At 46.5% G+C, this 25051-nt stretch overlaps 1 protein-coding gene across 1 annotated transcript in view; it reads right to left on the bottom strand.

The window, feature by feature from the left end:
* The window catches only part of NEMF (nuclear export mediator factor), a 546593-nt gene that overhangs the window by 40571 nt on the left and 480971 nt on the right, over positions 1-25051 (bottom strand). The window contains exons 26-28 of the mRNA XM_078659711.1: positions 10194-10344; positions 9450-9527; positions 9154-9354 (exon numbers count right to left, since the gene is read on the bottom strand). Coding sequence (XP_078515837.1) covers positions 9154-9354; positions 9450-9527; positions 10194-10344 — 430 coding nt within the window. The remainder of the gene's footprint in view (positions 1-9153; positions 9355-9449; positions 9528-10193; positions 10345-25051) is intronic.

Consider the following 25051-nt stretch of genomic DNA (forward strand, 5'->3'; position numbering starts at 1 on the left):
CCCAACAGCCTCAGAGTCATTCTCACCTAAATCCAGGGCAGAGGCTTCAATATCTGAATTATAGCCTGAATATCCTGGACTCGCCGTTCGGGAGGATAGGCCCAAAATTGCAATGTGTCCAGAAAGGTAAACAACATTTACCGAAAACCTTTTTCCCCTCTGGGAATCACAATGCGGTTGTTACAACGACCGCGTTTTCATTCGCATACCATTACTCCGAAAGTCGGAACAACGACTTGCGGGGGGGGGAAGGGGAGAAGGTGTTTGATTTAAAACCCAACACCTTCCCTACTGTCCACACAGACTGGAGTTGGAATAGAAAATTAGACTATTCCAACATCCAGCGCCCCTCCCCCTCCCCCCCCTCCGCAAGTCGTTGTTACGACTTGCGTGGTAATGGTATGCGGAATCATAACGCGGTCATTGTAATAACCACATTGTGATTCCCTGCGGGGAAAAAGACTGCGGGATAACGACACACATTCGTCCAGAACTGCCACAATAAAAGGGAGCATTTGAGAGGAAGTCAGATGTGACTTCGGCACATTGATAGCAAACCCCTGCGAAGAAAGGAGGTTCACCATAGTCTGGAGGTGGGAGATGGCTGCTTCGGACAAGCCCGTCTTCAACAACCAGTCGTCGAGATAGGGGAAGACTGGAACCTCTGATCTCCGCAGATGGGCTGCGCCCACCCTCATCACCTTTGTGAACACCTGAGCGGCACTGGTGAGGCCGAAGGGGAGCACTGCAAACTGAAAGTGCGCTTGGCCCATCGTAAACCACAGGTAGTGATGATGAGCAGGCAGGATGGGATATGGAAATAAGCATTCTGCAACTCTAGCGCTACCATACAGTCTCCCGGGTCCAGGGCAGACAGGGTGAGCATCTTGAACTTCTCCTTTTTGAGGAAGTAGCTGAGGGCTCTGAGGTCGAGGATATGATGAAGGCCTCCGTCCTTCTTGGGAACCAGAAAATAGTGGGAATAACAACCGCAGCCTATTTCTGGCCCGGGAACCCTCTCTATAGCTCCCTTGGCCAAGAGAGTTTTGGCGTCCTTGCTAGTAGAGCAAGGAGATCCTCCGTCAGCCGATCATACACTGGAGGCATAGATGGAGTGGTAGTCTCGAAGGGGAGGAAGTAGCCATTTTGGACTAGTTGCATTACCTTCTGTCCGAGGTGATTTTTCGCCAGTGGTGGAGATGATGGTGTATTCTACTACTAACAGGTTGTTAATGATCCAAGGGGATCGGAATAGGAAGGTTTCGCGGTGAAGGAGGGGATCGTGGCTTGGCTCGACTTCTGGCCTCCCAACCCAAGGGGTCGGGTGAACCGCGTCCATGGCCCGCAGAGGCTGCTGAACTTGTGGAGCCCTCTGGCCAGAGTAGGGTTGGCGCGGTTGGTAGCCCCTTCCACAACCACAAAAGGATCAAAAAGCAGATACAGGCCAGGATGTTGTGGTGAGGCCCAAGGACTTGACCGTAGTCCGCAAGTCCGTTAAACGCTCAAGGGCGTCAATCACTTTGTCTCCGAAGAGACAGAAGCCATCAAAGGGCATGTCCATGAGGTTAGCTTAGATATACCCCGAAAAAACAGATGTCCTAAGCAAGGATTGGCGACGTAGGGACACCATCATGGAAATCGGTCTGCCTAGTGAGTCTGTCGTGTCCAAGCCACATCGGATGGCAAACATTGCTGGTTCTCTCCCATCTGAAATGGCTTGGGAGAGTAGGATCCAGTCCTCCTCGAGAACCTGGGCAGCAACAGTACAATTGTGTCCCATATCTAATGGGAGTAACGGCCCAAAAGGCATGCAGTGTTCACCGACCGCAGTTCTAGAATGGCGGAAGAAATATTTTTCTTTACAAAGCTTTCCAGTCTCTTGGATTCCCTGTCCGGAGGTGTGGAAGGGAACGTGCCATGGGAAGTGGAAGATTGAACCACCAAGTTTGGTGGGGTGGGCGGTGAGGAAAACTGGGTCACCCAGTGCAGGGCGATGGTGGCGGGCAATCGCCCTATTCACAGGAGATGCTGTGCTGGGCTTGGACCAAGTTCCCAGAAGGATGTCCGTTAAGGCCTCATTGAATAGCAGCATGGGTTCTGAGCTGAAGACACCAGGCTGCAGGACCTCTGTCAAGATGTTAGTCTTGACTGCCATCATGGGAACTGCAGGTCCAAGACCACCGCAGCCCTACGCACCACCATAGCAAATGATGCCCCCTCCTCCGTAGCCAGGTTAGATGGACACAGCAAGCCAGAATCTGGGGAGGTGTCCAGACCACTGGCATCACCCAGTTCCTCATACCAGTCCATGTCTTGTGGTTGCGGACTGTCTAAGGGATCCTGTTCCCCCTCCCAAACCTCCTCATCCATTTAACCCTTCAGAATAGAGCAGAGTAAAGGGCATGGAGCCATATGGCTCCATTGGTACTGGTCTCGGCCGGCGTTGGAGGATACCCGACCAGTCAGTGTCGTCGGGAATGAGGATTGGGGAGGAGCCACTGGTGGGTACCGGCAACACTGAGGACCTCGGTGGTGGACGCATCGCCGGGGAAGGTCACTGTGGTGGTGCGACCGACGCCGGTCTGGACCAAAGAACGGGTCTAGTTGGAGGCTGTGGTGCCGAAGGAGCGGAACCCACAGGGACTCCTCCGTCATCTGAGCCTGCGGGCCGAAGGCATGGCAGCAGCATCATGTCACCCAAATATGCCACACATGGCGTCATAAAACTCCTTAAGTGGGTTGGGCGTTGCTCCTGGTCCCGAAAAGGCAGGGATGCTTGGATCCGACCCAGGAACCCGCTTCACGGCGAGGGGCCTCGAATGCACAAGGTCCTCCGCCTTGTCGCAGGGCGAAGTCAAAGCACGCTTCGACTTCCTATGTTTTTTTGTGGTGCCTTTAACCTGACTTCGCGAAGTGGACTTCTATTCACCGGAGTGGTACTCGGACCTTCCTCTCGACCTAGACCAGATCGCGATAGTTGAGGTGACATCTGTAGGGCTGGATGGCAGACCGCAATCAGCTTTAGGGACAGCTCCCTCAAAGCCTTCAGTGCCATGGTCCGGCAATCGGAGGATGACTTAGTGTTGTGGTCGCTTACTAGACATCCTACACACCAAATGGAGTAAAAAAAAGTCAGTCAAAGAATGAGAAGGGGGTGAGCTCTCTTCGTCAGATTTGCGCTGGCTGGTGCAAAAAGAAAACAACTGACCCCCCCACCCCCCAGAGTTGCGGTTATATTGACGACGCGTACGTCACAACACTGATGAACATGACGCCGATTATGTCACCCAGAGTTGACTGACGCCACATACCGGCACACAAGGGTACTGCTAAGAAAAATCTAGCGGATCCAGCCTAATGCCTGAAAGTTCAAAGGTAAGGAATATGCAGCTAGATGTTTCTATCAGATTTGACATTCCTCTCCAGACCGCATTTCACAAGCCAGTTCAAAGAGCTGAAATTGGCTTATGTCAGAAATGACGAGCTTCTTGTTTTGTTCTTTGCAATATACATCCTGTAGGGCAGTATTTATAATGGGTAAAGCTCTAATGTTGGTACCAGACTGCAAATAATAGAGAAATCGATTGGACCTGGCGTGCAACAACTTCAGTTAGGGCATAATGTATTAGTGAGAGTCCATTTCTGAAGCTAGACACCCTAGCGTATGGCCCAATATCAATTCAATATCAATTCAAAAAGGGAGATACCCATGTATAATGTTTGCTAGCTACCACCCTTTTGTGTACCAAGTAAATTAAATAATCAAAATAAAAAAAAGTATGAGGAAAGTGCATATATTTAGGGGTGGTCAGATTAAATATTCCAACTCCAGTCCAACAAACAATGTGGAATGTGCATATACTTTGTGAGGGGCAGCTTTACTGTTTTAACTTCAGCCCAACAAACATATGGGAAAATGCAGATATTTTTGGAGGGTCAGATTTAATATTCTAAGACAACAGTGGGGAAGTGCATATATTAAAGGGCGTCAGATTTACAATTCTAAACTCAGTTCAAGTAACACTGACAAAAGTGCATATATTTTGGGGCGAGGCGGTCCAATTTCATTTTCTAATTTTAGTCCAAGAAATACTGGTGAAAGTGCGTATATTTCAGGACCCAGATTTAGTATTCCAACTTTAGTAATACTAACATAATAACATAGGGAGAGGTGTGGCTCCTCGGCCAGGTCGACTGACGCTGGAATCTGTGGATCACGGTTCGATCCCCGACGCCGGTGGCAGATTAGCCCAGCACCATATGACTCTGGGCAATAGCTTGCTCAATCTTCCCAACGGCCCCCAGCGCCTAGAGACCCTTACGGGTGATTGTTCGCGCTTTACAAATGTGGATTATTACAAATGTGATTATTAACATTGTGGAAAATGCATATATTTAAGTGGGTCAGATTTACTGTTCTGACTCAAGTCGAACAAACAATTGGAAAGCAGCATATATTGAGGGGCAGTGGGGTTGGAATTACTATTCCTACTCCAGTCTAAGTAAAATGTGGGAAAATGTAAATACTTAGTGGGGTCAAATGTACTAGTCTAACTCCAGTCCAACAGATATTGAGGAAAATGCATATATTTAGGGGTGTCAGATGTACTACTCTATCTCCAATCCAACAAACACTAGGGAAATTCAGTCCCAACAAACATGAGGTAGTGCATATATTGTGGGGGATCGGAGTGATCTAGTCTAAATACTGTCCAAGCAAACACTGTGGAAAGTGCAATAGTACCAGAAATGCTTATAATTTGTAAGGTAGTCATACAAAACAAAAATGAATACTTTTGGGACTGCCTAGTGCTAGTGCGATTCTGGACGAGTTAAGAAACAGATTGTAAGCCGCAGTGGGACACAAATAGAAGGACAGGAACCCCCGGTACTGCTGGGAGTATAGAGGGGTATGGAGATTACACCATATGAGAAGCTACCGGTGAACTTGAGACTACTGGTAACCAAAAGTGAAGTTATATGAAAATGGGGAAGGGAAGACCAACATTGAGTTCAGGACTGGGTGATGGAAATGAATATGTGCTGCGCAATAGAAAAACTGGTATATGAAGGCAGAGGGTGCTCCAAAAATTTTGGAAAAATTTGGGAGGGCTAGGAAGTAGATGATAACTAGCCCCACCCACTAAGGTGACAAAACATGGAAGGTGGATACTGCTGGGTCGCAATAGTGTGGCAAGACCGGAGATGAATCATTGAGGGTTGTCAAGTTATCGCGAAAGGCAAAATACTGCCCATAAGCATACCTGAAGAGACTCTGTGAAAACCCAGGTTGAGGAGAATAAACAAGGAGGTGGGAAAGAGGGAGACTGTGCTCCTTTTTCAGTTAGAATATTTTTTTAAATTCCTGGATCTGATATGATATGAAACACTAAGCTTACAGTGAGCACTCGGCTACTGATACTCTAAAACTTTCAAAATCAATAAAAACAATCCTAAATGAATACTTTACAAGAAATATTTCAGAAACATTATTAATATTTCAATTCAATACTGATTTACCACAATACACTACAGTGCAAATGAAAAAATAATAAAAACAATAACAAATATTTTCCAATGTAAAAAAGAATATAATTTGTCTAACAATCAAATTTTATTTTATTTATTAAAATACTAGCCCCATGCCCCTAATAAACACCACAACACAAGACAAAAAAAATCATATAACTTAAAAATAGTTTAACATGTAAATAATTGCCAAATAAAATTATATAATCATAAATTAATATCAATGAATGTATATTTTAATTAAAATACAACCCATCCCATACCCCAATAAACCTCACAACCTAAACAAAAAAATATTTAGATAACATAAAAATAATTAAATCTATAATTACATAATACCAATTTAAAAATGTTCAAACTAGTTAATTAATATCAATTAACATACTGCCCACTCCACCCCAATAAACCCACAACCTAAAAATAAAATAAATTAAAAATATACACGTAAAAATACAATTTTGAAAAATTACATAATGAGCATATTGATCAATTAACATTAATAAATACTATTAAACATTATCCATCCAATACCCCAATAAACCCAACATCCCCACAAAAAGTAACATTACGTTAAAGTTAATACATGATTAAAACTAAATTTCACACTTACTAAAGAAATTAAGGCACACTAGAATTCCCTACAACGTTATAAAAATTACAATCTTATAGCAAACAATATTTTACATCTTTATATTATTGTAACATACTGAAAAAACAATATACTTACCTCGAACATTATTGCCCACATTTTTGTAGCCATGATATTTTAAGCTCAATAATTTTGATGTAATACCTCTTTTACCAGAATGCTGCTGAAACTATTTACCTACTTAAGCTTCAACAATAAATTCTTACTCATTAATGCCACTTCTAGATCAATTAGGTTAGGCCCCCTTTCTTTATCTTATATTTATTATGACTGCAATCATACCCAAAAACAAGATCATGATTTAGTGTTAGACCTGGCATCCTTGGCGTGATTTCCTCGGAGATTTTGCCTTCAGACCTCTTGTTTTATTGTTTTTGCTGGCTTTAGGAATCTGGGCACTTTACCCCTGCTAACCAGTGCTAATGTGATGTGCTCTCTACTTCAAACATAGTAACATAGCCTTATCCACAATTAATATTTATTTTACCTATACGTCCCAAGTAAAGTGTACTACATGTGCCCAGGGCCTGTAAATGAAATGCTACTAATGGGCCTGCAGCACTGATTGTGCCACTCACTTGAGTAGCCATTTAAACATGTCTCGGGCCTGCCACTGCAGAGCCAGTGTGTGCAGTTTTAAACTGCCATGTCGACCTGCCAACTTAACCTTCTTGCCAGGCCCAAACCTTCCTTTTTATTACATATAAGCCACCCTAAGGTGGACCCTGGACAGCTCATGGGCAAGGTGCAGTGTATTTAAAAAGTAGAATGTGTACATTTGGGTTTTACATGTTCTGGTAGTGAAATACTCTTGAATTAGTTGTTCACTACTGCAAGGTCTATCTCTCCCATAGGATAACCTTTGGATTGCCTTATTACATTTTATATGTATAATTTCCAGTTGGGAAGAGATAGAACACCCAAATTTAGTATCTCTGAAATAACAATTTAAAAACCCAAATTATGGTCAAGTTGGATTTTAAATTGCAATTCTGAAAATGCCACTTTTAGAAAGTTGGCATTTTCTTAATGTAACCATTTGGTACCTTCTGCTGGTCTCTTAATACATGTTTGGGGTGAGTGACAGCAGGTTGTATGCATTCCCTCTAGACAGCCACACACAAAAGGAACTTATGTGTGACTGATGGGCCATCCACATCCTGATTGGGGCATCCTGGGCAGGATGGAAGGGAGGAGCTGACACTTACACCTGAAAGGACTGCTCAGTCCCCACACAAGGGCTGGATACCCCCCTGCAGTGAGTCTGGAGCCAGGGTAGGAAATAACTGGACTGGTGCACTTTAAAGGTATGTCTTTGAAGTCTCTCCACTTCAAAGGCCCAACTGGGTATAAGTACTGGCCCTCTGACACCTCCAACTTAGAACATTTCTGGAACTGAGGACATTCTACCAGGAAGACGGACTGATGTGCTGCTGGAGGAACTGCCACTTTTCTGAACTGCTTAGTTATGTTGGCCTGCTGCCCCCTTGCCTGGGAGAGAGAAGGAATGGACCTGCATCTCTACATCACGGATCCTAAGTATCTCCAAGCGATTGTTGGCTTGCCTCCTGTTTTCTGAAATCAAAGGATTATCAAAGACTTCTCTCTTCAACCTGCAAACTGCACTTGCACTCTGTCTGCTGCAGGTCCTGCTCTGCCAAGTGGTGCCAATCCAGTCTTGGGCCTCTTGGAAGTGAGTTTAAATTGCTGCCTATGTATACATCCACGCAATGATTACGTTGCGCTTATTGGAAATGGCCCATTATCCTTGATGCCGATGCATTGCCGCTACTGCATGAACCCCAGACACCGCATCACTGACCGCGTGGCACGTCCTCTCCAGTTTCCGACGCACCTCCGACTTTGCACGGCTCTGCACCAATGCATCACTTCATGATGCTTGCATCATCTTCAGCCCAGCGGTTCGTTGACGATGAACATCGCCCCGGTGATCGACGCATCTTGACTCTCGACGTATCCTCAACGGTGCGCAGCTCAGAACTGGCACATCGGCCACATCTGAGAGATTTACGATGACGCATTGCCTCCCTTGCTCCTCACATCTCCCTCGATATTGACACATCCAAGGTACTGTTCCGCCGGCCACAGCTAGTCCCTGTATCCATCGCGGTCAGCCTCAACATTTGGATTTGACCTGGTCAAGCGTGACCTGGTTGGAGCTATTTGTTTCTAAGAACTACAAAACGGTGTATTCTTTAAAAAGGAGTCTCTTGACTGCTACTTATTAGATATATTACGTTTTGGTCTTGTTTTACTCATAAAAATATAAGCTAAACTAGTGTGGAGTCTTTTTGTGGTCTTTTCACTGTGTTACTGTTTGAAGTGATGCACTTCAAACAGTACTTTACACATTGTTTCTTGAGTTAAGTCTCACTGCTCTGTGCCAAGCTACCAGAGGATGAGCACAGGTTAATTTAAAGTGTGTTTCTGACTTAGCCTGACTAGTTCCTGCTTGGACAGGTTGCATACCTCTGCCAACCAGAAACCCAATCTCTAACATTTAGCATCATGACTGTTTGTGGAACAACAAAATGTGTACAAAAATGGAATTGTTACAATGACCCTTCCCCTCCCTAAGAAAGGCCTTTAAGAGTATGGGGTTCCACTCATCTAGCATTGGTCTTACTATAAGTAAAACCAACTTTGTTTTTGAATAAATCATGACTGTACATGAAGCAATATACTATTTGTCTCCATCAGACTGCTTGAAAGGCTTTCACTGGGTCATGGAACCTTCACCTGAACTGCCTTTCACATGAGTTTGCACAAATTTCCTAACATTCAAATTTTGTAACTTACTTCAGTGCATGGACTAGGTGCAGATGTGCTTTCTTTTACAGTTATTTGCTACATTGCTGGCAAGAGTGGAACTATATAAACTCTTCATACAGTCAGCGGAGCATTCTGATGACTATTAACAGAGGAGTCAGAAACTCTAAGCATACACGACATACCTTGTCCTCCTGCTGATCCTCCACGGCTAGATCTTCAACTTCCTTCGTTATGACTTGGACTGCATTTGGATCCTCTTTTGTCAGATGTTCATTTGCTGGTAATTTATTTTGTACTTTTGGGGTCTGTTTCTTTCCAGGTACCTCCTTGGTTTTGCCTTTCTTTCCTTTCTTTACTTTTTCCTCTTTGACTGGACCTGCAGACTGTGTAACAGACATACAAGTACATATAAAGAAAGATGAACAGTCCATTCAAATATGATCAAAAGAGAACTGGCAATGCAGCCCAAAATACTTACTCCCAAAAGTTTCATTATAAGTTCTCTATCTTCCTCATCCTGATCCTTGTATTTTTCTTTCATTTTTTTCATTTTACTCTGAAAAACAATAATTTAATTTAAAGGTGGTCTGAAGTATACACAAACAGAATGCCACATTTTCATTTCACAATACAGTTTGCTTCCAAAAATGAAGGCAGTGGATTGTGTGAACACAAAACACACACACACTTTCTGCCAAGTCCTGTAGCTCTAGAACTATCTTGGTTTTGAAAATCTATGAAACATCTCAAGATAGAGGCTACCCATCCACAGGTCACTGGGCTTTCTGTTTCACTGACTTGAACAATGATCTGGTCTTGTTTTATCAAAGACCAATTGCATCTCTTAATGAGATGTAACCAAAACAAAAGTTCTAGAACCCTAACAATTGTAAATAACTTTTGAAGCAATCTGTATATTAGCATGTGTCATTTAATTCATTTTTCTTAGACCCATCTAGGAAAGATAGCACAATAAGATCTTAATTCAATTCAGAACATAACCTTGTGCCTCATGAATATGAACTAAAAGTGATGGTACCTTAATTAAGTTCTGGGAAAGAGCAATGCGAGAACAGGTTTTAAGAGAAAAGAATCAGATTTGACAAAACCGAACAAATACTTAATAAGAATTCGTGAGCCAACCCATTGCATCACAAATCTTATAAAAGAAGCAGATTTTTAAAGTTAGGGGGGAAATATGTTGTCCAACAGCCCTTGTTACCTTTTGGCCCCGCTTCACAGGTGGCTGAGCTGGGAGGTCTTTCACACTTTGTTGATGCCCCCCAGCATGATGAGAACCAACTTCTTTTGTCTTTTCCTCTGATGGGTCTAACTCTTCACCTTCGTTTGGTCTCTGCTTCTTCTTCATTTCCCTAGTGTAGATGAGAGAAGAGTTAAATTAAACACAAGCATGTTCGACCATCTAACACTGCAGTACCAATTTCTTTCTTAAATCAAAAACATCAAGATGTAAACTTGAACCCAAAACCCCTGTGTTGAGGCAAATGGTCTGCCCCTCCTCAAATTCCTAGTGAAAAGAATACTCACAGACCATCTAAATCCCACAAAATATAAGGTTACTCTCACCCTTGGATCGTTTTAGTCTCCCACTAAACTGACAGAAGCTGCAGTTTGAGGACCAGTGAGTTTCATTTGTTAAACCTGCAGCTCAACACTGTGTAGCTGTGGTTCTGAGCCGGCTTACTCAAATGAATAAGTGTCATGCATTTAAACAGCACCAAAACAATGGAAACAGTTGAAGAAGAAATCGTCAAGACACTCAAGAAATCCAACACCACTTTTTAAAAATAGATTGTATTTTTATGTATTTTTACAAACCACAACTAAAAAGATACACCAGAGGGTTCCGGAGATACAGAATTTACAAGGGATAGTAAATGAAGTCATTTCACTCAACCTCGTACAAGCATTGGCAAATTTAACGAGTTTGAAACTTAGAAACTTCTTAACCAAAAGTTGGGCTAGTTGTAATGCGGTCACTTAGAGTCACATTAGGTGACCAACTCCAGTAGGGAGCCAGTCAGGGGGACCGGCAAGGTCCCCAAAAATAGTTACCTGCGCATAAGAAGCAGGCTCCACACAGTTCCAGGCACTTATCTCCTTTGTAATGAATTCTTATGGGCAAGTGGTTCTGATGCAAGGGATGAAGGATGTTGAAAATACTCAAGGATGCTGTGGATGTGATGACGTTGCCAAGGGTCTTCCTGCGGATACTCTTCGGTCCACGAAGATGATGAGGTGATCCTGGTCACAGGATTGACGTCCATCAAAGTTGCAAGCTGCACTGCAGTTGACTTTCTCAGGCTCAGCAAACTCTGGTGCAACTTTGAGTGTCAGGTCCAGGTCCCTAGTGCTGCAAAGCAGCGGTCGGTGGTGGTCTGACTATTCTGGGCTCCCAACTTGCTCCAGCAGACTTTTCAGCTGTTGTAGCCCTGTGTACTGCGGACAGGAGGTCAGCCCACTGAGGCTTGGAGTCTCTTTGCTTCAGCTGGGCTCCGGATATGACTTCTCAATAGCAGGAGACAGCAGGCACAGTCTCTCTTCTTTGCTAGCCATTAGGTTAAGCAGGTGCAGTCCATGCTGGAGCAGCTCTCTTTGCCCGTTCCACAGATCAGCGGGGTAGTCTCCTGTACAGTCGAGATCTGGGTGCCAAGGGTGCCCCATTTATGCTCAGGAAGTGCACTTGGTATAGGCAGAGTCAATAGCCAATTGGCTACTAGGTCTCCTCCATTCTGATGACAACTTGCAGGGAAGTGTGTCATCTGGCTATTCCAGGATGCACCATTCAGCCCACTCCCAAAATTGCGGAACCCCTCTCTCTGCATCCAGAGCTTCCTAGCCCACTACAGAGGTGTGGCTACCAAGGGGGCTACACGACCTGGTAAAAATCGGTCTGACAACTAGTTTCCCCTTCCCTGTCCCTAGTTCCAGTCTGTCTACCTAGACAATGGGGCAGCCTCTCTCCTAAGTGTTACCCTTTCCCCCTTCAAATGCAGCTTCTTCTTTGAAGCTCACTTGATGGGGCTCGCGTTGTGGGGCTTCCTGCAGGGGGGAGGTAACACCTCTCTCCACTGAAGGCCCCTAGTGTCTCCTTTCCTGGTAGTTATTAGCACATCTCCCCAGGATGGCATAATGCGGTCTCGGGGACAAGCTCCTTGTACAACTGTAGAGGGTACAGGTGATTGAAAGCAAAAAAGTGGCAACTTTGTAAAAACATGTTATATTAATTTTGACTTGGAAATCCATCCAGGCTAAATTTAGCAAGGTATTTGATACATTGGAGTGACAACTTTGGTGATCACATCATTCAGGAGTTAGCACAAGTGAGGGGGTAGGGCGTAACCCTGTACTCGCCAATGGGGTGAGCAAGTCTTTCCACAGTAAAAACGACAGTTTTGCGTTTTAACTGCCAGAACATGCAAACTACATGCAATGCACACGGAATATGCTGCAATCTGCCTCGGGCTCTATGGGCCTGCCTTGGGGGTGACTTACACATATTGCAGAGGGAGGTCTGGCTTTGCCATTGCTTTAAATGGTAGAGTCTGGCTAACAGTTTAAAACTACCTTTACAGTCTATAGTGGTGGACTGAGAGACTAGTTATACCTGTGTCACACCCAGGGTGGCAAACCCAGTGTCGCAATCCCTGAGGTGACTCTATAACTAACATGCCTTGAGTACCAGGTACTAGAGACTTACAGATAAGTTAGCCTATGCTAATTGGGTATTGCCATTATAACATACAGGTTATGGGGCCAGGGTACTGGCACTGAGGTCTGGCTGGCAGGCCTCAGTGCACTCTCAAGAGTCGAAAAACTAGTGGTATTAGTAAAAAAATAAACTGGGGATGACCATACATAAGATACATTTCCTTACACCATATCCTACGTGAAAGCCAGATTGATGTGCAGGAAGGACATTTCCAGGGTTGATGTAGTCAATTGTGTACCCGAGGACAACTCTGCTTCCAGTTTTCACCATTTGGAAGTAAAGGTCTGTTTTTGACAGGTTGAGGAAGTTGCGGGTCCAATTACCCTTGTGGAAGGAACGCTGAAATGGGAAGATGCAGTGATCTTGCCTCTCCGATAGGTGAAATGCCGAGGACAATAAGCTTATGAAAGAACTACAGTCCGTGGAGAAAACTCCATACTCATCTTCCACCTCTAGAAGAGATTCTGAGGAAAAACTTTGAAGAAGTTCAGAGTGAACATTTTCAGTGCAGAACTAAGACTTGGTGCCTAACGGGTCAAGTTTGCGCTCTATAAAACACTAAACATAAATAAATAAATAAATAATAGAGAGCAGAATCAAACTGCTAAATTTCCTCCACAGGGCCTGATTACAAAAGTGGAATACTGCTCTACCAGATTACAACTAGTCTGGAGTCACTGGATTTTCACGGTGCAGGAACACCAGGCATGATTTTACTGCCTGGAAAATTGGCCCGGTAAAATCAGCAGCAGCCTGGCTTTAACCCCAGCTCATCTTCCTCCTACAGAATGTGGGAAGCATAGAACAATCCCACCTGCAAGCCGGTAGCAACTGACAACCTCTCCACCCTTGCATTCACATTCATCACATGCTAACAGCAGGTGCTAAAACGGAGAGTTTGTATACATGGAACTGGGAGTTTCATGCATAACTTCACCCCGAAAAAATGTGTCTGCGTGGTTATTCCCCATTCCACGAGGATTAACTTGAAATTGCATGGTACTGGTATAGTGTTTCTAGGTGTGGAGTTTGCACCCCACCAGTACAGTGCAACTTGTAATCAAGCCCATAGTAGGCACATTATGGTGGTGGAATATGAGCCCTGAATTCTACTTGTGTTTTATACTTCATACAGAAACTGGAGGGGTCTCAATTACCACCAATAAGGGCCTCTCCCAGAAAAAGTGTACAATCCATTACGAAGTTGAAGAGTGAACACAGAAGTTGGCTATGAGCAACTAGGAAACCAGTGTAAGGACTCTTCATTAGATGCAACAAGCACCCAGGCCCGGCTCAAGAGAACTACAATACACTCAGAGAAGGAAATAACCCATCAGGATCCATCTCTGTCACTAACAATTCAGGGTTAATATACATCAAGCCCTACCAGTGCACCACCAAGAGGCAAGACCCCCTATTAAAATGATAAAGTAACACCACTCCCAGAATTCGTGATACAATGGGGTCAGGATTTTCCAGGTTTGATATTCCCACTTCCTGCTGAGTATTCCTGCTTGGAGTATGGCATAGGTTGAGGAATCAGTGTTTGGGGCAGTTATTCAAACTTGTTTTGTCTGTGTTCAAGAACGAATACCCTTTATTGAGGCTTTCACTGGTTAAATGAAAAGGAGGGTACAATTACAGCAGGTTTTACCCAATAATTTGTTACAACCCCCTTTGGGTGGACACTAACGTTTTGGCTCACATCAGGAATACATTGGTACAGTTAAGACTATTCAGAAGGCACATGGTTATTTTTTTAGTCATTGCTCCTCTACCTATTTTATAGTTGCCTAACATATAACACATAGCTTAGGGTTGTCTAACCTAAGCCAATCGCTTAGTTTAGACCCTAACTGTGATATTTTTCAATCGCCGTGCCCAGAGCACAGTCAGGTCAAACAATGTTCTTATCAGCTTATGCCTAGTTCATTGTTATTGTTATGTGAAAAGTGTTTGGATGCCGGTTGCTGAGGACCCTCGTTACATGTACACTCTTTCTTTTCTGCAGCTGTGTAATGTGAAGCTTGTGATCTTGCAGCCTTATCACACCTTGGAGGTTGCTTTGGCAACATATCAAACGGTGTGGGGGATAAGGGAGAATAGATTCACATTTGTCTGAGTAGCTGCGACCAGATGAGGACGGAGCCCGTGTGATATATAACGTGCTACAGCTTTCACTTCTCCATTACGTCGCAAGCAAGGTCCTTGCACTATGTGTTAGTCATATCATAAAGTGAGGTTTCAACATTACAGCTTGCAATAAATGAACTGCTTCATTTGACAAAGCTAAGCATTGACTAAGATTACTTTTAAAACCAAAAATACTAAAAGAACAATACTGGCCAAGCCGAAATGTCAGATTGCAGATTTACTATTTTTTGAGGCTGTAAGTAAATGGCAAGAGTTCTGGAAAAAAATGCAGTGAGACCATTAATTCAAGTAATTTACAGCAAGGTTAGTATAGAGTGGCATCTTCCAGACAGTTATAATGCTTCCGGATGATGCTGTAAGTCACATAACCCTACATCGAAACCCTGCAAACCTTTTGACTGTCAAAGCAGGTACTTGGTGAAAACCACAAAACGCATTAGTGGCCAGCGGTGCTATTTACTGTCACAGAGGTAACAGAGCCGAGGGCAGAAATGGCTCTACAATATGTAACCCTCCATTGCAAAAATATTCCCACTAAGGGGTGACTGGGAACATTAAAAGTTCTTCAAGTGGTGATAAAAGAAGATATTAATGAAGGAAGCAGGGTATCAATTGAAGATTGTTATTGTCAGGTGGGTAACTGCTTCTAAAAACATTCTTAAAAAAAAAAAAATTAATCGTAGAACGTTGAAACAGTAATATGGACCCTTGAATCTCCCCAAAAAATATTACTTACTAAATAAAATAAAACTTGTTGCAGACCAAATAAACCTGATATAGGCTCAGCTTGGGCTTAACGTTCCAAGCAATAATGATGTACAAATGAATGAAGTGACTGCCATAGAGCTGGCAAGCAGAAGCTCTGAATTGGACCTCTAGTCAGCACAGCAGTTCCTGTACAACTGATGGAGGGGTGTGCATTGGAAACTCTTAGCAAAGGTTTCCAGTTTCCCATGAGTCACACGTCTGGACATATTGCCTGTTTTGTGACAGCTAAATCCTTGGACATTCTAATGTAGGGGACAAATAATTGCTGCAACCAAGCAAAGCACCATGGTGAACCTCGTGCATCCAACAATTCTGACATACACTGCGCTATTAAAGACACTCAACCAACCAGGGACAAAAAACATGGTAGGCTTTGTTATGTGGCTTGCACGTGAGAGTTGGAGGTAGCCGTGAGCTGGGGCCGGAGATGCACTGTTCTTCTGCCCACAAGGGAGAGTGAGGGTCAGGGTCTGTGCGGGGGGGCCTGCCCTGCTCCTCCCCACCTCTGACCTGCCTGGTTGTCGACTTTCCTGCTCTGATTGTAGCTGAGGAAGCCTGCGCAATGCTCCGAGAGCTAGTGCACTCAGATGAGTCTAGTACACTTCGCTAGGGGACTGCCGCTTTAGGATTTTTAAAGTTTGCCGTACGGACAACCGACCTCCCTATGCCCCCACAAAAAGAAATCAACTTGTGGAAGCTTCTTATCGTACTTGGGTCAGTCTCTACGTCACCTGACTGGTGTAGGGATTCCGTCATGCCCCACTCTGCCAGGGACCAAGTCGCCATGTCCTTGATGAAAGCAGACCTACTAGAAAGTCTTCATACTATCGAAACAGAATTACATGAAGGACTCCGCCATGATTTTGACAGCTGGCTGGAAAATCTCTGCTTCAGCCTTGGGGCGAAATTACAGGACCTCCTTTCGGACATCGACTCAGTGGGCAAAAGGATAATGGAGGCAGAATTTAGATTTGATGGTCTGGAAGCAAATAACTTGTTCATGAGGACAACAAGTGGCACATTGAAAGCACAACTGAAGGTGGCACAAACTAGAGGACTTGGAGAACAGTTTGATACGAGAGAACTTGAGGCTTCAGGGCCTCAGCGAGGAGGTCTTGGATGTTGAACCGAATGCCCTTGTTGTAGGCATGATATCCTACCTACTTGATGGCTATCACCAAGAGGTTCGCATCGACAGGCTGCATAGGGCGGACCGCAACAAACCCTGACAGTCCCAACAATAGATTCATAGTGGTTTTCTGGTAAAATTCCACTACTATTCAGGAAAGAAGGAAGTTCTACAAATAGCAAGGACCTTAGGAACCATCCGCTTCCAGGACAACACCTTCCAGGATGTCGTGCAGGTTACCCTTCAGCGCTGTACCGACTTTAAAGTTGTCACTAAAAAGCTATGTGAGGATGGGGTCAGGTATAGATGGAATTACCCTTTCGGCATTTCCTTTGAATTGGGGGGGGACAACAGCATGTGATCACTGAAGTCGCACAGGCGGTTTGCCTGCTGGGCCTGCCTCTCTCAGAAGCTGATGCGGAATTTCCAAGACACAAGCAGACAAATAAGCAACTTACCTTCAGTAAGGCCTTAACTGGTAGAGACTCTATCTAGCCGCAGATCACTTACCTTAGTATTATCCCTAGGCGTAAGACTGTATCCAGAAAACTTTTCATGCCAGGAGTGCGGTGCCACGAGGAACACTGATCACTGGTTTGGAAAACCAGGGCCCTGAACGAGGGAAAACCCTGACCCTAGAAATCTGTTCGCAGAGCAAGGAGGATGGGCTGGCAGGTAATGAATCCGTGGCTAGACAGAGTCTCTACCAAATAAGGCCTTACCGAAGGTAAGTGACTTGTTGTTCTGATAGAGATTTCTAGCCGCAGATTCCTTACCTCAGAATAGATGCCCAAGCAATACTCCCGGAAGTGGGTCTGCAAAATGGTTTCACACTAAAAAGTCCTGTAGGACTTAACAAGCAAAGTGCCTGTCCCGACGGACCTAACTGTCCTGGCAAATAATGCATGTGTAGAGAAGCCCACATTGCTGCCTTGCAGACGTTCAGGACCGGAACACTGCATGCTACCACAGTGGTCGCAGCATTAGCTCTGGTGGAATGAGCACGCAAGTCCTCAGGTAGTTACTTCTTGGCCAGTGCTTAGCAGATCTTAATGCAGATCACGATTCATCAGGAGATGGTCAGATTCTGCATGGCCGTCCCTTTCTTTGCTCAGACATACCTGTAGAATAATTGGTCTCCCACCCGGAACTCTTTTGTGCGGTCAAAAAAGAACTACAACAATCTTTTTGTGTCCAGTTGGTGGAGTCGCTCCTCCTCCTCAGATGGATGTGGCAGAGTGTAAAAGGTAGGCAGGGTGATGGACTGGCCTACATAAAAGAGAGTGACAGACTTTTGTCAGGATGTAAACTCTAGTGCAAAGAACCAGCTTGTCTGGGAAGATGTTTACATAAGGAGGCTTAGATGACAAAGCCTGAAGCTCACTGACCCTCCGGGCAGATGTTATGGTCATGATGGAAGGCCGTCTGGATGGCAAGAAGCCTAAGAGGACAGTTGTGCTATGGTTCAAAATGAGTGCAGATCAGAAAAGTGATCACTAGATTAAAGTCCCACTGAGGCATAATGAAGGGTAAAGGTTGAAATAGGCTGAAACAGCTGCTGAACGGCTGGCCAGGAGGGGCAGGAGAGGGAACACCATAGAGAGGATTTGCTCTCGTGTAGATAGAGGGTACAGGTCAGAGTTCTAGTTGTTTTCCTGTAATGCCTACTTATGGCGCTTGCAGCGCGGGCGCACAGTGGGCGCGCCGCTGGCGTGCCAAAGGCAAGCCAGTCTGCACCCATCCGCATCCGGACACGCCAAAGGTCAGGAACCTAGTCCATATGACGCCAGAAGCCCAACGGCACATTAAATACAATGCTAAAGAGCTATTACTTTGGAGGCACACAGTTGCTCCCCAGTGTGCTAATGTATTCTCGTCAGTTAACCTAATTGGCAAGGAGATCGTCTGTCCTTACTGCCAGATCAGGGTAAGCACAGGGAATACTGACATAAATGTACCAGTGGTAGGCCAGTAAAGAAGGCCCTGTGGAAAATGGGACTTATTAATAGTTGATCTCTACCAGCACACATGACAGAAACTAGGCTATCTCGGTGCGCCAAGAGGTGAACATTTGTCCTACTCCGGAACACCGCCAGGAGGAGCAACAGGAGGCGATCCGCAGAGTGGCAGAGATCAGCGGGTCGCAGCAAGATGCCCCGGCCATTGGTGCCAGTCCTGGCGCCACGGGGACTGATGATGACTATATATATGGCCTACCGGATTCGCAGGTGTCTGTTGAACTTCCAGATGTCACGCCGCAGACTGCAGGTTTACTCAACTGACAATACTGTGAGCTCACTGACGATTGGTGTAAAGGGAACTACATTTACCCGCGCCTTCTGTGCCTCCGCAATACTGATGCACGGGGAGACTGCTGTGCCACCTCGAGGGACACTGGGGTGCGACCAGAACTCGGATGCTTGAGCGTTGAGCGAACTGCTGGCTCAGCGAACCGAGACTGCCCTGTTGTTGGTGGGTCTTGAGGGGGGAATGGGCGCACTGCCCCCTGATGGTAAGTCCTTGCAGATGAACTAGCTGCAGAATCTGTGGGCCTGTTGCCGCCTTGACAGCGCTAGGATCTGTGCGCCTCCGCTGTCATTGGGCGCTACGAAATGAGACGCCTGTGGCATGGGGGGAGAACCCATGTCCTTGTTGCATGTAATCTGAGTGCATTTATTTCACGTGCTTAGTAAAACCCCCCTACATTCTTTTAGAAAGTACGAACAGTTAGTGCTCACTAGAGCGTTTGGACGACGGCATGTTTTGCAGTTGCCCTTTTGGCATTATTATTCACTGTTTCATAGTTACAGGATCGGTACAATTTTCCCCTCCCCTTAATGTGTGTAGGAGACTTGGGGCAGATTGGTGGGCAATGTATTTGATGTCATGTGATGGTTTAAACGGGTGGGTCGCAATTTGCTGTGAGACGGGTGGGTGGGGATCCGGGGTGGTGGAGAAGAAATGTTCTAATGGCTGTGGTTACATTTTGTACTTGGAATGTACGCGGTTTGCACACCCCCTCGCGTCGCTATCAGGTGTACTCGTATCTCAAGCGGCATCAGGTACAGATAGCGCTATTACAAGAGACGCACCTGACAGGACCAGAGACACATACCCTGCGCCGCCGCTGGAGAGGGCAAATATATGCTACAGGTTACTCTGCTTACGCGCGCGGGGCTCTCATATGGATTCGCCCTGGGGTCCCCTTTGCTATGACGCATAGCCACATAGATGAGGAAGGTAGATATGTACTACTGCAGGGCAACCTAGACGGCCAACACATAGTCCTGGCGTCTATATACGCTCCTAACATCGACCAGGGCCGTTTTCTCACACGCCTGTCGTCAGCGCTTGCAGCGTGGCCGGGAGTGCCGCTCTTACTGGGAGGCGACTATAATTGTGTCCTGGACGTAGGGTTGGATAGATCCACCCCTCCTTTGGCGAATGCGACGATGCATGGCACATCGCGCGCATTTGCTGACTGGGCAGCGCAATGGGATCTCGCTGATGCTTGGCGCTGCCGCAATCCCACGACACGGACTTACTCGTACTATTCCGGCACCCACGCACTCCATGTCAGACTCGACAGGTTCATGCTGACCAGCGATCTCTTACCGTTAGTCACGGACACTCAATATTTGGGTCGCACTCATTCAGACCACAATCCACACACGCTTGACTTTGCCTGGGAGCGCCCACACCCGCCGATACCCACGTGGCGACTCCAGCCTGACGTACTGTTGGATGCTCCCTTTCGGGAACTGCTATCGAGCCGTATCTTACAGTATTTTGAGGACAACACTGATACCGCGACTACCCCGCAAGTTGAATGGGATGCATTCAAGGTGGTGATGAGGGGCCACTGTCTGGGAGCGCAGGCAGGAATACGACGACAGGTAGACAGAGAACTGACACAAATAGAGACGGAACTACTGTTGGGCGAACGGGAGGCGGTGGAGGGAGACGACTCGGCCTTGCTGGATGCGCGCGACAGGCACGCGGTACTGCTCGATAGGCTGAAAAACTTGAACTATGCAGCCCATTCGGCGCGCATGCATCATGCTGGAGATAAAGTTGGCAAACTTCTGACTTGGCTAATCAGAAGGGACACCCAAACGCTGCCCGTGATGTCAATCCGCACGACGCAGGGAGATGTGGTCTCCACTCAGAGGGCTATCCATGAAGCGTTTTCAGATCACTACAGGGCCTTGTACTGCTCTCGCTTGCGAGTGACTGCAACAGAGATCACTGAGTACTTGTCGGACCTCCCACTGCCGACGGCCACTAATGCGCAGTGTGAGGAACTGGGAGCGCCGTTCACTGCAGAGGAACTCCGGTCTGTCATATACTCTCTTTCGAATGGCAAGTCCCCCGGGCCCGATGGCCTGCCGGCGGAGTTTTATAAGGCATACTCCACCATTCTCATTCCTGAATTGCTGCGGGTGTATGCGGCGGCGATACGAGAAGCAGCACTTCCTCCCTCCCTGAACGAGGCCAATGTGATCTCCCTATTGAAACCTGACAAAGATGCGTTGAACATGGGATCTTACCGGCCGCTGGCCCTCCTAAACACAGATTATAAGATCCTAGCATCTGCGCTGGCCCAGAGATTAGCACCCTTGGTCCCTACACTAGTACACACGGACCAGAACGGATTTGTTCCTACCCGCAGTACGTCTTACAATATTAGACGACTCTTTCGAGTGCAGAGTCAGGCTGTGTCCCAGTGGCCACGTTCGGGGTGTGTGATTCTCGATCTTGAAAAGGCATTCGATTCGGTGGAATGGCCCTACCTAGCACTAGTGCTGGAGAAGCTTGGACTGGGTGCGGCTTACCTTCGAATGGTGGAACTCCTTTACTCTGCTCCTATGGTGCGGGTTAGGATGAACAGGCTCTTCTCGGACCCGATTCGTGTCCGTAGGGGCACGAGACAAGGGTGTCCTCTCTCCCCGCTGATATTCGCGCTCGTGATGGAACCACTGGCGACGCTGCTACGAGCCTCTGGCGAGACTTGGGGGATCCGGCTGATGGATGGGATGCACTCGGTATCTCTCTATGCTGATGACCTGCTACTCTATGTCAGGGACCTGTCCTGCTTCCCGCGCGCACTAACAGACATATTCAGAACTTTTAGCGAAATGTCGGGGCTGCGCGTTAATTGGGCAAAGTCGGGAGTGTACTCTTTTGCGGCGGACGCCCCTGAGTGTGATGTCATGGTAATGGGTGAGTGGCTCCTATGGTACCCCACAGTATTCCGATATCTGGGGATTCGGATTTACCGCGAGCCAGCGGACCAGCTGGATGGCAACCTCACGAGGGCGATTTCCTCGCTCACTGCGCAAGTTTCCTTCTGGAACACTCTTCCGCTGAATGTGCCCAGCCGTATAGCTCTGGCGAAGGCGATCGTATTGCCTCGGCTACTGTATTACTATGCGAACCTACCAGTCTTTGTCCCGGCTCGCACATTTCGCGAGCTGGACACTCTGCAAAGACGACTGATTTGGAACAAAGGCCGTCCTAGAGTGGCGTTGAGGACTCTTTATGCAGCAACCGAGAGTGGTGGGCTGTCGGTCCCGAACCACGAGCTGTATTATCTGGCTGCGCAACTACAGTGGGTGGCTTACTGGCTGAGCGGGCGTAATCTGAGTGACACCGCCACTACGGAGACTATTATGTCGGTCTCCCAGATTCATGCGCTGTTCCATCCCTTGGCTAGGTCTCATGTTCAGAATCAGCTCCACCTTGAGGTGGCGCGGAAGTGCTTCGTCAGGGGTCTGAAACTCACTGCAGCGGTAAAGCCGTACGCACCCAATTTGCCCTTACTGGGTACACCCTGGGGATCCGGGATACTCACGGCTCCTCTACTGGACAGCTGGGGAGCGGTCGATTTAGAAAGCTTAGGCGACCTCTTTGAGGAGGGTGCACTGCTTTCCTTCGAGGCACTTGCAGAAAGCACGGGGTTACCGGCAGGGCAATTTCTGACTCACGCGAAACTATTGCATACTTTGTCGAGGGCTTGGGGAGCACTGGCGGAGGAACCACCGATCCATCTGCTTATCCAATACTTACACGTGATGGGCCACGGCTCTCATCTTGTACATTGGATTGCTCAAGCGTTGCACACACATACACAATTCTCTCCTCAACGTCTACGGGACAAATGGGTGACAGATAGAGGACGGGACTGGACTGATAAAGAGTGGGCGAGAGTGCTGGCTGGATCACGGCATGTGCCGCGCACTGCACGCTTTAAGATCATACAGTACTACGTGATCCACCGAGCATATCTGTCCCCGGACAAAATTAATCGGTACTTTGGACTCACCGCGACAGCCTGCCCTAAATGTGGCCTTGTGGACGCTCAGTTTTTGCATGTTCTCTGGTCCTGCGCTTTGCTGCTGCCCTACTGGACGGCAGTGTCTTCCGCCTTGGCGAAGGCGACAGGGGGCACCTTGCCAAATACGTGGGAGGCTTGCCTGTTGGGGTTATTTAGAAGAACGAAACAAACAAAGGTGCAAGCGAGAATCTGGGATCTGGGGCTGATTACGGCAAAGCGCCTTATTACTAGACGTTGGAAGCATCATGTACCCCCCCAAACGGTGCAGTGGCGGCGCTCGTTGGATAATTGGGCGAGGGCTGAGAGTGTGGCATTGCACCGAGAGGAGACAGCGGGGCTCCGGATGTATCCTATTGCGCTAGAGTGGGATGGTATCCTGACGTCCTATCACCAAGTGTGTTTGCAGGAGGGGATTACGTGAGCTCATTCCTCATGCTCCCCGGTGCCCCTGCCAGAATTACTCTCCTATCCCCCCCCCCCCCCCCCACCTATGCCGCCTCCCTCCCTGACCGCCCCGCCCCCCCCCCTTGTTTCGTCTCGGCATTTCCCGCATGCCCCAGTGAACATTAGACGACTACCAAGATCACCAAGTTCCCGCTGACATGTCACCACTGGTTGCGCTCCATTCGGTATCACAAGCTCCACACGTACACACAGGACCACAGTTAGGTACCGCCAGGTTTCTGTTTTTCTATATGTCTAGAATTGTTCTTTATGGTTTATGGGTTTTTATTGGTTTATGCAATTTTGAATGTACAGTATCTTAGCGGTGCGAACAACTGACCTGTTTCTCCGGTCATGGTATACATTGAGACCTGTATGGAATGAGACTGGGCAATGCAGCCACTATACAGAGATCCTTAGCATCGACGCTAGGCACTGTCACCACTGAACGTTTATGTATTATGCATATGCTGGAGCTATATGACACTGTCATGCTGTTTACCTGTACATCTGATCAATTGCCCCTTTGCTGCTATACCTCCGCAGGGAGGTGATGATCCGAGGATCCTGGGACTACCTGTCATGTGTAATAGCGCCGTTTGCCCGATATGAATGCATTTGTGTAATACTGTACGATGATAAAATGCAATAAACATATTCAAACAAAAAAATGACAGAAACTAGGCTACTTGTTGAGAATGAGGAGCTGGACATACTATTTGTTACAGAGACCTGGCTGAAAGCGTGCTCCACACCTGACCTAGTTCAAGCACTCCCTCCAAGATATTCAATCAGAAGACAAGATAGGGTGGAAAAGATAGGAGGGGTGGTGCCAGTCATATACAAAAACGATTATTGTTGTATGACAACAACCCTGACCATCACCAATCGTGATACAACACAATTCAGTATTAATCTATCCCCCAATTGCACCTTCTCTGTCACACTCCTTTATAGACCCCCTGGTTCCTGTAACACCTTCCTAGAGGATTTTCCTGAAATGGTAGCAACAATTGTAGCCAGTAAAGTATCTACAAACTTACTTGGAGATTTTAATGTACATTTAGATGAACTTGATAACACCTCCTCAAATAGATATACTCAAGATATGGAAGCCATGCAACTTAGACAACTGGTAAATTCTGGCACACATGAAAAAGGGCATTTACTAGATGCAATCTTCTCCAATGAACCCAATGTAAGAGTAGGGACTCCTTTGCCAGTTTCAAGGTCAGATCACCATTTCATACCATTCACCCTAGACAACCCCCACTCACCACCCACATGCAGTAAACCCTTCACGGCTGGTAGTAAATGGCCAAGAACTATACCAGCTGGCATGGTCAGCACCCTGGAAGCCCATGCCAGATCCTGAAGATAACCCAGAGGACACAGATAAGATATAGGGCGACTGGTTCAACTAAGCAGCAGAACAGTGCTCTCAGAAAGTCAGGCCAAGAACTCACCCAGCCAGGAAAAAGGCAGCTTGGTTTAGCGCAAACCTAATCTTGATGA

This window comes from Lissotriton helveticus, chromosome 9 (assembly GCF_964261635.1).
Source record: "Lissotriton helveticus chromosome 9, aLisHel1.1, whole genome shotgun sequence".
Lineage (NCBI taxonomy): Eukaryota > Metazoa > Chordata > Amphibia > Caudata > Salamandridae > Lissotriton > Lissotriton helveticus.